This window comes from Calypte anna, chromosome 15 (assembly GCF_003957555.1).
Source record: "Calypte anna isolate BGI_N300 chromosome 15, bCalAnn1_v1.p, whole genome shotgun sequence".
NCBI lineage: Eukaryota > Metazoa > Chordata > Aves > Apodiformes > Trochilidae > Calypte > Calypte anna.
Window position 1 is genome coordinate 11,529,155 of NC_044261.1, and position 11,993 is coordinate 11,541,147.

Here is an 11,993-nt window from a genome sequence, read left to right on the forward strand (position 1 = left end):
CCTATCCCTATCCCTATCCCTATCCCCATCCCCATCCCTATCCCTATCCCCATCCCTATCCCATCCCTATCCCTATCCCTATCCCTATCCCTATCCCTATCCCTATCCCTATCCCTATCCCTATCCCTATCCCATCCCTATCCCTATCCCCATCCCTATCCCTATCCCATCCCTATCCCTATCCCTATCCCATCCCTATCCCATCCCTATCCCTATCCCATCCCTATCCCATCCCTATCCCGTCCCTACCCCTCTCCCTATTCCCATCCCCTTCCCCTCCCCCTCCCACGGGTTGTGTCCTCCGCTCCGGCAGGGGGCGCTGCTTGGCGGGGCGGGGCGTTGTTGCGGTGTGGCCATGGCGGCGGTGCTGGCGGTGCTGGCGCCGCTGCTGGCTCTGGGCCGGGCCGGGCCGGGCGGTACCGGGGGTCCCGCTGCCCGCGTCGAGGTGGCGGTGGCCGGGCCGGGACCCGGGGCGGCGGAGGGGCCCGGCGGCTCCTACACCCTGCGAGGGGCCCTGCTGGGTGCCGGGGGCGGCCGGGACCGGGGGGTAACGCGGAGGGAGGAGGAGGAGATCAGAGGCCGGCTGGTGCTGGTGGGAACCGGGACCGGGGGACCGGGGGAATCGGTACCGGGAGAATAGGACACCGGGGGAGAACCGGGGGAACCGGGACCGGGGGAACGGGGGAATCGGTACCGGGAGAATGGGACACCGGGGGAGAACCGGGGGAACCGGGACCGGGGGAACGGGGGAATCGGTACCGGGAGAATGGGACACCGGGGGAGAACCGGGGGAACCGGGACCGGGGGAACGGGGGAATCGGTACCGGGAGAATAGGACACCGGGGGAGAACCGGGGGAACCCCCACGGGGGTCTGGGGTGGCCTTTGGGCACTGGAGAGGGAATGGAGGGGACAACAGTGGGCACCGGGGGGCTGTGAGGGGGGTGGGTATGGAGAGGGGGTAAGGGCTGTGGGGGGCACTGGGGGTTACTGGGAGCACTGGGGGGCACAGCTGGGTCAGGCAGGGGGGGGTTTCTGGCCGAGGAGGTGCAGGCAGGGGTGAGGGCCCCCCAGGTCCTGTCCCGTGTGCCCCCCCCAGCTGCTGTCCCCATCCCCACACGGTGCTCTCGGGGACCCCTTGCTGTGCCCCCAGGTGGGAGACACGGAGCCCGAGCTGGGTGCTGCTGACACCTGGATCGGGGTGGTACCGGTGGGCCAGGACCAGACCGAGGGTCCCCACGAGGAGTCCTTCACCACCACTGTTGTCAGCAAGGTGACCCCACCCCACTTCTTCTGGTCACACAACCCCCCTGGGACCCCTCCTCACCGGACAGCGGGGTGCCTGACAGAGCTTATGGGTGCTGCCACCCTCTCTTGGGTCCCTCCAGGGGTCCTGGGTGCTGCCAGCTCCCTGCCTGTCCCCCTGCCTGTCCCACCCTCCTCCTCAGCCCTCTGTCTCTACAGATGAAGAGAGCCCTGGTGCTGGGTGCTTCGGCCCTGCTCATCCTCGCCCTCAACCAGAATGCCATCCGGGAGGTAGGACACCCCCTGGTGGGTCCCTCAGCCCCCTCCTGGGTCCCTCACCCCCCTGGAAGGTCCCTCAGCCCCCTCATGGGTCCCATGCCCCCCTTGGAAGGTCCCTCACCACCCGTGGGAAGTCCCCCTGCCCCTCTGGTGTGTCCCCCACCCCCTCTGGAAGCTCCCCCACCCCTCCTGGTGGGTCCCCCACCCCCATGGAATGTCCCGTCCCCCCCTGGTTCATCCCTCACCCCTCTGTAAGGTCCCCCAGCTGGGTCCTCCACCCCCCCTTGCAGGTCCCCCATTTCCTGGAAGGTCCCTCACCCCCCAGGTGTGTCCCCCACCCCTCTGACATCCATTGCTTTCCCCTCTGGTGCAGGTGGATGTTTCCCAGCTGCTTGCCAAGCCTGTGATTGTCATCCAGTCCTCAGACAATGTCACCAAGCTGCTGGGAGCACTGCTGAGGTACAGCCTCGTGGCTCCCTGTGTTTGCTGGGCTGGTGTCACCCTCGCACTGTGCAGAGCCTGGGATGCTGTGTTCAGGGAGGGGGGGACTCAAATCCAGCCCTGCCCCAGGTCCTGAACCCTCCCCTGGGTCCCCAGGGGCCCCAGCTGAGCTCTTGGGGACCCTCAGGACACGTTCTCCAGGCCAGCATCCTCGTAGCCTTTCCCAGGGTTTGTCCCCACCCCCCTCCTGCCCCCCAGGGAGTCAGCACTGCTGCTGGGGGGAAACTGAGGCAGGGAGGAAGAGAGCTGTCACTTGGGGCTGGGCACAGCTGGGAAGGGGACCATCCTCTGTCACCTCCCCTGTGGGTTTCACCCCTGCTCCTGTCCAGGGGGGCTCTCCCTGGCCTGGGGGGGCTCTGGGCAGGGCCTGCAGGGTGACTCTGCTCTGCTTGGCTCACAGGGGGCTCCGGGCCACTGCAAAGATCACCTACCAGGCAGTGCTGCTGGAGAACCTGGTGTGTAAAACTACTCCTCTTCCTCCTGCTCCTCTTTCTTCCTCTTCCTTCTTCTCTCCTCTTCCCTCTCTTTCTCTGGTTTTGTTTTTCTCTTTTCCTCTTTCTTCTTCTCTTTCTCTTTCTTTCTCTCTTTCTGTTTTTCTTTTTCTCTCTTCTCATATTTTCCTTTTTCTTTTTCTTTTTCTTTTTCTTTTTTCTTTTTCTTTTCCCTCCCTTCCCCTCCCCTCCTTTCATTCTCCTCTCCCTCTTCTCTCTTCTCTTCTCTTCCTCTTCCCTTCTTCCTCTTCCTCTTCTTTTCTCTCTTTTCCTTCTTCTTTCCTTCTTCCTTCTTCATCTCCTTTTCTTTCTCTCCTCCTATCTCTCCTCCTCCTTCCTTTCCTTCTTTCCCTTCTTCTTTCTCCCTTCTTCCTCCTCCTTTTTTTCCTCCCTCCTTGTTTTCTCCATGCTGGTGGGAGGGCAGGACCAGGACCATGCCCTTGCCTATCCTGCCCAACTGATGCAGACCCCGATCCCTGGAAGCTCAGGAAGCTGCCAGTGCCTCAGTTTCCCTAGAAATTCACCCCATGGGAGTGGAGCAGCTTCCTGCAGTTCCTCCTCCCCTCTCCTTTATGATCCCCTGGGCATGGTGGGACCTTCCCTGGGCTTGGGCAGCACCAGGATCTGCTGGGGCTGCCGGTGGTGGGGTCACGACCACCAGCAGTGCCATCTCCTGCCTTGCAGGGCGTCACCCTCACCCTCTGGTCAACCTGTGGCCTCTCCCGAGGGGGTCTCTACGGGGAGTGGCAGGGGGTCATCTGCACAGGGGAGAACAGCTCCCAGGTCCAGGTACGTGTCCCGGGGCCGGCTTCCCAGTACGGGTGCTGGTGGTGCTGGGAGCAGCAGGGTGGGGGTCTCCAGTGCAGCCCTGATGTCCCACTGGCTCTGGTCCTGCAGAAATACCTTCAGCAGCTGTGGAACACCATCCTGCTGATCGCTCTGCTCCTCTGCACCGGCGTCATGGTGCAGGCTCAGCGGCAGTCGCGGCAAGAGCCGTCGGAGCGAGACACCGAGGTGGGAAGGGTCCTGCTCCCCTCCTGCCTGGGAGGGTTTGAGCCTCCCCTCAGGCAGCTCTCAGCCCCTGCTCTGCCCTCACAGCTGGACCTGAAGCAGCACATCCTGCAGAGGCTGTCAGCACTGCGGACCCGGCGGTACCACCCGGGGAAGGCGCCGCGGAGCCGCCCCTGTGAGATCGACAGCTGTGCTGTGTGCTTGGAGCACTTCCACAAGAGCCAGGTCAGGAATGAGCCCCCAGGCCCATCCTGCTGACTGCTCGTTGTCACCTGGACACATCCCATCCCTTTCCTGCCCTGAGTGTCCCTGCCAGGGAGCCATGTGGCAGGGGATTGTGTTCCCCCCCCCATTCCCAGCCCTGCTCCACTTCCATCTCCCATCTCCTTCCCTCTTGGCAGTGGCTGCGGGTGCTCCCCTGCTCCCACGAATTCCACAGGGATTGTGTGGATCCCTGGCTCCTGCTGCAGCAGACCTGCCCTCTCTGCAAGCACAACATCCTGGGTGAGAGCCCCACTGACACCCACCGGGTCCCTGCCAGCTGCCCTCAACCACCCTGGGTGCTGGGGAGGACCTCAGACCCCCCCAGGCTCCCCACACTGTGACCCTCCATCCTTTTTCCTTCCAGGAAACTGCTGCCCAGAGAGCTAGCCAGCCCGAGGGACACACTCTGGGGACAGAGCCATCACTGCTCCAGGGAGAGGGAGGGGTCTGGAGCAGCTCTACCTGTGCCTGGCACTTCAGAGAGCAAAGGATCTCAGGGCTCTCCCTGCTGGGCCTGAGTAGAGGGGTGGGGGGGCTGTATGGCCAGTGCTGGGGGGCCAGGAAAGGAAGTTATGGGGGCACCCATGGGTGTGATGGGGCTGGAGGCAGGGAGAGCCCCCTCCCCCTGCCTGTACTCATTTTTTAAAGTCTCTTTAGTTTTTTTCTATTTGCTGCTGGGGGGTAGGGGCTCCAGCACCTTATTTATACTAACTTATTAGAAAGGACAGCACAAGGTGGCTGCAGAGACCAAGCATGGGGCTCGTTGGCCTGGCCACAGGTGCCATGGTGGCCAGGGACACACCAGGAGCCCTGACAGCTCCTGTCCTGCACATCACAGGTGTCTATTAAACACAGAGTGAGAACTCCTGTGTCTTCTTGGCATTGCTTGGCTCTACTGAGGCTGGTGAGGCTCAGGGCCAGCCCCTGGGGTGGCCCACTGGCCCCTGGGGCCACTCATTCCTGGATGCTGGCACAGTTTGGGGCTGTGGGTGAGCCAAGGGCGGCTCAGCTCCTCTCATCCCCAGCCCAGCTCTGCCTTTCTCTTCCCAGCAACCTTGGCCACATCCCAGTTGCTTCTTGGGAACAGTTCCTGGCATGAGCCAACTTGAGCTGTGCCCAGGCACTCTCTGGGTGCTGAGCCACTCCAAGGGCTCTGGCAGCAGCTCTGCCTGTAGGTGACTGAGCTGGGAATGTCCCCAGCCCTGCTCAGCTGATGGAGCAGGGGATGCTCCAAATGCTCTGGGAATGTTTGTGTCCCCCTGAGGGCTCCTTGGGTGCAGGGGGAGCCCAGCCCCAGGGCTGGCTGTGACAAGGATGGAGAGCTGGGGACAGGACTCCCTCTGCTGTGTCACCTCACTTTGAGTCCAGGCCACAGAGGAGGGACAGTGAGGGGGGGGGGGGAACTGCACAGAAAACAAAGCAACAGTGCTTTGTTGCACTCTCCCCAGGCTGCCTTCTGTCCCAAGGTGGCTGTCACAGTCGCAGGGTGTTTATTTAGGGTGGGGGGGCCTCACTCTGCCTCTCCCACTTGGTTTGGGGGGGCTGAGCACCAAGCATTTGGCAGGCAGTGAGAGGCAGGATCTGCCCTTGCCCGCGGGGTCTGCTGAGAGAGGTTTCCAGCGCTGCTCCGTGTCCCCTGCATGTCCCTGTGTCCCCACGCTGCTGTCTCGGCTGCTGGGCCACCTGTGGGTGGTGGGAGCTGTGAGAGGGGAGGATGAAAAGGGAAGATGCCCCCCAGCCCCTTCCCCTGGGTCCCCACTCACCCTACACCCTCAGTCTCCTCGCTGCACTGGGTGCTGGGCTGAGACCACAGCTGGGGCTGGGGGATGAGCTGGGGGGAGAGAAGAGGAGGTGAAACATCCCCCAATCCCCCTTGCTTAGCTCCAGGCACACCCTCAGCCTCTGTTCCTGGTGGCTGTCACCCCTGAGCTGGTGGCAGTGACACAACAGGGCCAGGAAACAGCCCTGAGCAGAGTGGGGAGATGCATTGGGGGCACCCCAAAACCAAGGGTGCTGGCTGAAAACAGGTCCTCAGAGCCTGTTCTGGGAGGGTACCCAACCAGGGGACTGATCCCTGGAGGATATGGGACAGTGGCAGGGGCTGTGGGGTGTTCTCTGGGGCAGCCTCACCTTCAGCACCCCCTGCTCAGCTGCCAACTTAACCTTGGCCAACGCTGCCCGGAGCCGCGCGTTCTCCTGCTCCAGCACATCCATCCGGATGCTGTTGGCCTGGAGCTGCTTTTCCATGTCCTCTGTCAAGCTCCCGGTGCCTGCAAACAAAAAAGGTGACATCCTTGGGATAGGATTATGCTGCTGGAGTCAGCAGGTGCCCTGAGCGGGGAGCACCAGCAGAAATGGGACCCCCAAAGCACGACAGCTGAGAGCACCGGGGCAAAGCAAGCTCTGGCTCTGCCCAGGTCCTGGTCCTGCTCTGTCTCCTGGCATGGGGGTGGGGGGAGCAGCACCCAGGCAGGGAGGTGGCATCAGGGTGGCACAGGGCTCTGAGCCCTTCCTGGCCATTAGTGGGACAAACTGGGTTGTACAAATGTCATGCTACAACTCCCTGAGAGGAGGTTGCAGCCAGGGGGGGTCGGGCTCTGCTCCCAAGGAACAAGGGATGGGACAAGAGGAAACAGCCTCAAGTTGTGCCAGGGGAGGTTGAGGTTGGAGCTTGGGAATGATTTCTCCCTAGAAAGGGTTGTCAGGGCCTGGCCCAGGCTGCCCAGGGCAGGGGTGAAGTCCCCATCATCCCTGGGGGGGGTTTCAGAGCCCTGGAGATGTGGTGCTGAGGGACAGGGGGTGGTGGTGGCCTTGGCAGTGCTGGGGGAAGAGTTGGATTTGATCTTAAAATATCTTTTCCAACCCAAATGATTTGGTGATTCTAAACAGTGGGGCTGGCAGCATCCCCTGCCAGCTCCAGCAGCCCCACAAGCCTGCTGTGGGGAGAGCTGTGGGGAGAGCTGCCCAGTCCCTTACTCTCAAACTGTGTCTCAGCAGGGATGTGGAGCTCAGGGAAGAACACCAGGAGCCTCTCTCTCTCCTTCAGCTCCTGCTCCTGCTCCTCCAGCTTGGTCACCTTGGTCTGCAGCTCTGTGACTCTTTGCTCCAGGCTCAGCTTCTCCCCCCGCAGCGTCTCCAGCAGCTCCTGAGCAGCACAACAGAGCAGGGTGAGCTCTGCAGGGTGGGAGGGCTTGGGGGAGTCCCACAGGAGCACTCAGGTCCCCAAGGAAAGCTCCTTCCCTGTCCCTGTGCCATCAGGATGTCCCATGGACAAGGTGTCCAACCTCTGCCAGGGGGAAACCAGCAGCGACTCAGCTGCAGGGGTAACAGTTTGGATTCCGAGGTCTTTTCCAACCCAAATGATGGTGGCCACGTCACACCAGAGTCCCCTGGGAATGCTCTGGGGAGGGGGCAGCTCCTGATTCCCCCCAGGATATGCTGTGCCCCCCCAGAACTCCCTCCTGGCACCCCCAGATCCCTGCTGGGTGCTGGTTCTGACCTCCTGCACCCGCAGCCTCTGCCTGCTCCCCTCCCGGTCCTGCTCCAGCTGCTCCTCCAGCCTGGCCTTGTCCTCCTCAGCCTCCCCCAGCCTCTTCTGCAGCTCCTCACGTTCCTGGTCCAAGCTGTCCAGCTCCTGGAGCAGTGTCCTTTGCTTGGCCTGCAGGGACTGCAAGGGAGAGGCATGGGGCACTGCTCTGCCCCAGCACCCTCCAGCAGCACCCACCAGAGCACCCTACCTCCTGGTGCCTCAGCATGCTCTCCCCCTTGGCCTTCTCCTTCTCCAGTTGGGTAGTGATGGTTCTGAGCTCCTCATCCAGGCTCTCCCTCTGGCTGCTGAGCAGTTGGACCTTCTCCTCCAGCTCCAGCACCTGGCTCCTGGCTACCATTTTGGTCCTCATCTCCTCCAGCAAGGTTGTCTTGGTCACTTCTGGGGAGAGACAGCACCTTTGGGAGAGGCTTGGCAGGAGGGGGGGAAGTTTGGAGATGGCTTCAGACCATCCCCAGGTCCTGGTGAGGGGGAGGCAGGGCTGTGACCCACTGAGCTCCCACCAGCACCACTCTGCTTCTGTGTGACTGAATAGCAGCCAGTGTGTGCCCAAGGGGGCCACCAGCACCCTGGCTTGTGTCAGCACTGGTGTGGCCACCAGGAGCAGGGCAGGGATCATCCCCCTGTGCTGGGTGCTGGGGAGGCTGCACCTCCAGTCCTGGGGTCATTTCAGGGCTCCTCAGGAGCAGAAGGACATTGAGGGGTTGGAGTGTGTCCAGAGAAGGGAATGGAGCTGGGGAAGGGGCTGGAGCACAAGGAGAAGGTTTGGAGAGCAAGGAGGAGGGGATGGAGAACATGGAGAAGGGGCTGGAGAAGTTGTGAGGAGCAGCTGAGGGAGCTGGGGTGTTGATCCTGGAGCAGAGGAGGCTGAGGGGAGACCTTCTGGCTCTCTGCAACCCCCTGAGAGGAGGTTGGAGCCAGGGGGTGTCGGGCTCTGCTCCCAAGGAACAAGGGATGGGACAAGAGGAAACAGCCTCAAGTTGTGCCAGGGGAGGTTTAGATTGGAGCTGAGGAGAAACTTCTTCACTGACAGGGTCATGAAACACTGCCTGGGGAGGGGGTTGAATCCCCATCCCTGGAGGGGTTTCAAAGCCCTGGAGATGTGGTGCTGAGGGACAGAGGGTGGTGCTGGGCTGGGCAGAGCTGGGTTCATGGTTGGACTTGGGTGATCCTAAAGGTCTTTTCCAACCAGAAGGACTCTGTGTTCCTGTGTTTGGGCACTGCCACGAGGAAGGCCTGGCCTCTATCCCATTCCCCCCAGTCCCTGACAGATTCTGGAGGAGGTGGGAGATAACATGGGTGTAAAATAGGGGCGAGGCTGGGGGAGCCCTGGGAGCCCTTACCCAGGTCCTGCAGAGCAGCTTGCTTGGCAGTCAGCTCCTCCTTCAAGGTGCAGAGCCTTTCCTCCAGCAGAGCAGCTCCTGAAAGGACACAAAAACCTCTCCTCCTGAAACACCTCCTCCAAACTGGGGACAGCAAACAGCCCCCCCAGAGGGTTTCACCCCCAGCGGTGGTGCTGTGCTGGGAGGAGGCTACAGGAGGATGTGGACAACAGCTCCTGGCCAGGCTGACAGGGGGAAAACCCTGCTGAGGGTGGTTGGAATGTGGAAAGGGCTCATGGTGTTTAAAAAATGGCCAGAGCTGAGGTAAGGGAGGTTTCCACACACACCCCCTGCTGAGGGTCGTGGGATCAGGATTGGACCAGGGACCCCACACTGCTCCTGCAAACACCCCTGGGCCTTCGAGGGGAGGTGGGCACAGCACCATACCCCTCCGCAGGTCCTGCTTGTCCTGCTCCAGCCTGGCTACAGCCTCTGAATATTCCTTCTGCTTTGCTTCCAGGTGCTTCTCAGCCTCCTTTTTCTGCTGCGCTTGGCTCTCCTTCTCCACCCGAAGCAAGCGGGAGAAATCCTCAACCTGTTTCCTCAGCTCCTCCCTCTCTTTCTCTGCTTCTTCCAGCTCAGATTTCAGGGGGCTGAGCTCCTGCAGCAGCCCCCGGAGGTGTTCACCGAGCCGGGAAAGGTCCTTGCTCTGCTCTGCAGCCCAGGAGCTCAGATCCCCCGGGGATAAATTCCTCCCCGGGCTCTCCTCCAGCGTCTCCTGGAACCTGCCGAGAGCCGAGGGGATGTTCTGGCTCTGGCAGAGGCTGCTGATGGCTTTGCCAACCTGCAGGAGGGTGGCATGGGTGGTGCTGCAGGTGTCACAGGGTCCTGCAGAGCACCCAGCTGCCTGCCTGGGGACACCGGAGCTGCTCTCAGCAGCCCTGGACACGGTGCTGCCCGAAGCATCGGGGGCTGCTCCACAGCCACCTGGGGATGGGCACGGAGAAGCAGGCTGGGAAACTGCCACCGAGGTTTTTAACCTCAACACATCAGGCAAAGAGCATCCCGGGAGCTTCTCCTCAGCTTTCCCGACCTGGGGGGTGGCTGGCAGCACGGGGATCCCATCCTTCTTCTGCTGGAGAGAGCACAGAACAGAACCAGGGCTCAGATCAGCCCCGGGCAGCTGCGAAGAGCCCAAAGGCAGAGGTGTGAGCGTGGGAAGGGGCAGGGAGGGCAGGAACCCCTCTCCTGGGAGGAGGGAAATTCCCAGAGCCTGGAGGAGCAGAGCTGCCAAGCCTCAGCTCCCTGCCTGCTGGTTTCCAGCCAGAGAAACAGCCAAATGAATTTCCTTCCCTCTCCCTGCTCCACGATTCCAGGGAGCTGAATTCTGACCAGCTGCTGGGAAGCTTTCCAGCTTTCTCCTCCTGCTTTCATAACTGGAAACCTCCACCCCAGCTCCCCTTCCCCTGACCACCCCTTCCTCCTGGTCCTGCTGGAGGAATTCCTGGGGGACTTTTCCACAAGTTAGGATCATTTTGGGGAAAAAAAAATTAAATGCAGGGGAGGGGTGCAGTGGTTTTGCTATGAATGATTTCACTGATTTGAGGCAGCACAGCCCCATGGGTCTGCAGAGCTGCAGGGGCAGGAGGATTTTTTGGGGCAGGCAGGCTCACCCATCCTGAGATCCTGGGGGAGGCTGGATACAGCAGCACGGCTGGGAAGAGTGGTCAGAGGGAGGGAGAGGGGCTGGGAGGGGACAGATGTGTGACACAGGGGTCAGCACTCAGGGGGTCATGAGCCTGGAGCACGTCTGGTGCAGCCACTGGACGTGTAATGGGGTGTCCCAGAGAAAAAAGATGAGGGAATCCCAGGGAATGAGGCAGGGGCCATTTCTGGGGACTCTGACTCAGTTGGTGGGGTGTCAGGAATGTCCCACCTGAGCCAGGAGCTGCTGGTAGGAAGCCCCCAGTTTCAGCATGCTGCTCCAGTACCTCCTGGCTGTCAGCCCTGCAGACATGCAGGGGCCCAGGTCCTGTGCCATGGGCACTGCTCGCTGGCTCAGGAGGTTTCCTGTGTAGCTGGTGAAGCTCTGGAGCAGCAGCAGGAGCCTTTTCCAACAAAAAAAAAAAAAAAAAAAAAAAGGACAAAACAAACCCACAGGTTAGAGCAACAGAGTGGTTGTAATGTGGAAAGGGCTGGTGGTGTTTAACAAAGAGCCAGAGCTGAGGCAAAAGAGGGTTTTCCTCCCCCATCCCTCCCCCTTGCACAAAGTGGGTTTGGTAGAGGAGGGTGAATATCCTGTGACCCCCCCAAGTCACCCCATGGAGCAGGATTGGATGGGATGCAAATCCTCCTGGAGCCACCAGGCTGCAGATAAATTCTTTCAAAAGATCTGAGGGTATCAACCCCTCACGGGCAGAGCCAACAGCTCCCTTGGGAGCTACTCCTAAAACACATTTCTGTTCATCTCACACAGGCTGCAAAAGTTTCACCTCCCAGGTGCAGCTGTGGCCCAGAGTTTCCAAGGATTTGGGGGGCAATTTAAGCAGCCTGCCCCTGTCTGCCCAGCTGCTCTTGCCTCCCAAGCTTGCTCTGCTCCTTCGTGGCCAGTGTCTGGGCCAGGAGCTTGGTGCTCTGCTGGAATCGGGATTTCAAACTCAGAGCATGAGGCTGAGGTGCCAGCACTCTGCTCCCGGTGGAAAGGGGTGGGAAAACAGCATCCCAAACACTTGGCTGAGTCGGGAAGGCTAAACACAGCAGCATCCCCTTCCTTCCAGGGGGCAGGAAGCTGCTCTGCCAGCCGTGTTGGGGTGCCTGGGGGTGGTTTGCCTCCTCACCTGTCTATCACCAGCTCCAGCAGCACCACGTGGGAGTGCTGGCCTGAACTCGGGTGGTTTGGCTGTAGCTGTACCGCTCCAGCAAGCACGCCAGGTCCAGCTCACAGGAACACTTTATCGGGGAACTTTCCAGGAGGGAAAACGCACCGCGCCGACCCGGGAGAAAACGTCGGTGATGGCAGCCTGCAGGTCCTTCAGGTCGGCCCGCAGGCTCTCCATGCAGCCGCGGTGACCCAGCAGGTGCGCCATGCTGCCGAGGTACCGGGCCCAGGCCTGAGGGATCCCGGGGGGCCCGCAGAGCTGCCGGGGGGCCCGCAGAGCTGCGGAGGACAGAGCCGTTCCGGGGAGACGAGAGGGGGAAACCGCGAAGGATCAGGGCCGGACCGGGGCCTGTGGAGGCCGCGTCTCCACCGCTGCTATGGCAACCGCACCCCGTGCGTGACCACGCCCCCATATGGCCACGCCCACAAACACAACCACGCCCCCCACGGTCATGT

At 61.4% G+C, this 11,993-nt stretch overlaps 3 protein-coding genes across 3 annotated transcripts; 1 reads left to right on the top strand and 2 right to left on the bottom strand.

Annotated features, from left to right (window-relative positions):
- The first annotated feature begins 355 nt into the window (after positions 1 to 355).
- Positions 356 to 4,653, top strand: RNF215 (ring finger protein 215). Its single transcript, XM_030460269.1, has 10 exons — positions 356 to 592; positions 1,153 to 1,272; positions 1,464 to 1,535; positions 1,897 to 1,982; positions 2,425 to 2,479; positions 3,200 to 3,304; positions 3,413 to 3,529; positions 3,614 to 3,751; positions 3,928 to 4,030; positions 4,155 to 4,653. Exons 1-10 carry the CDS (start codon positions 356 to 358, stop codon positions 4,175 to 4,177), a joined length of 1,056 nt encoding a protein of 351 aa, XP_030316129.1. The 3' UTR covers positions 4,178 to 4,653.
- A 626-nt stretch (positions 4,654 to 5,279) lies between these two features.
- LOC103535462 (coiled-coil domain-containing protein 157) lies at positions 5,280 to 10,911 on the bottom strand. The gene is made up of 11 exons (XM_030460708.1): positions 10,870 to 10,911; positions 10,596 to 10,767; positions 9,744 to 9,791; positions 9,107 to 9,646; positions 8,681 to 8,758; positions 7,528 to 7,718; positions 7,290 to 7,457; positions 6,767 to 6,935; positions 5,921 to 6,060; positions 5,561 to 5,621; positions 5,280 to 5,489 (listed from the first exon to the last, which is right to left on the bottom strand). The coding sequence occupies exons 1-11, from the start codon at positions 10,909 to 10,911 to the stop codon at positions 5,281 to 5,283; spliced, it is 1,818 nt and encodes a 605-aa protein (XP_030316568.1). The 3' UTR covers position 5,280.
- A 581-nt stretch (positions 10,912 to 11,492) lies between these two features.
- On the bottom strand, positions 11,493 to 11,857 carry CCDC157 (coiled-coil domain containing 157). The gene is given in 3 exon segments (XM_030460273.1): positions 11,493 to 11,560; positions 11,563 to 11,611; positions 11,614 to 11,857. Coding segments are annotated over 3 exon segments (249 nt in total). The 5' UTR covers positions 11,746 to 11,857.
- Positions 11,858 to 11,993: the final 136 nt, after the last annotated feature.

What these genes read in the sequence shown, in the direction of transcription:
- RNF215 (XM_030460269.1), top strand. Translation starts at nt 356, where the DNA reads ATGGCGGCGGTGCTGGCGGTGCTGGCGCCGCTGCTGGCTCTGGGCCGG. An exon ending in ACCAGAATGCCATCCGGGAG is followed by an intron (nt 1,536 to 1,896) that starts GTAGGACACCCC and finishes CCTCTGGTGCAG; the next exon opens with GTGGATGTTTCCCAGCTGCT. An exon ending in CTGCTGGGAGCACTGCTGAG is followed by an intron (nt 1,983 to 2,424) that starts GTACAGCCTCGT and finishes CTTGGCTCACAG; the next exon opens with GGGGCTCCGGGCCACTGCAA.
- LOC103535462 (XM_030460708.1), bottom strand. Translation starts at nt 10,911, where the DNA reads ATGGGGGAGGAAAACCCTCTTTTGCCTCAGCTCTGGCTCTTT. An exon ending in CCACCCCCCAGGTCGGGAAA is followed by an intron (nt 9,647 to 9,743) that starts GCTGAGGAGAAG and finishes GCCCATCCCCAG; the next exon opens with GTGGCTGTGGAGCAGCCCCC. An exon ending in GCATGCTGAGGCACCAGGAG is followed by an intron (nt 7,458 to 7,527) that starts GTAGGGTGCTCT and finishes TCTCCCTTGCAG; the next exon opens with TCCCTGCAGGCCAAGCAAAG.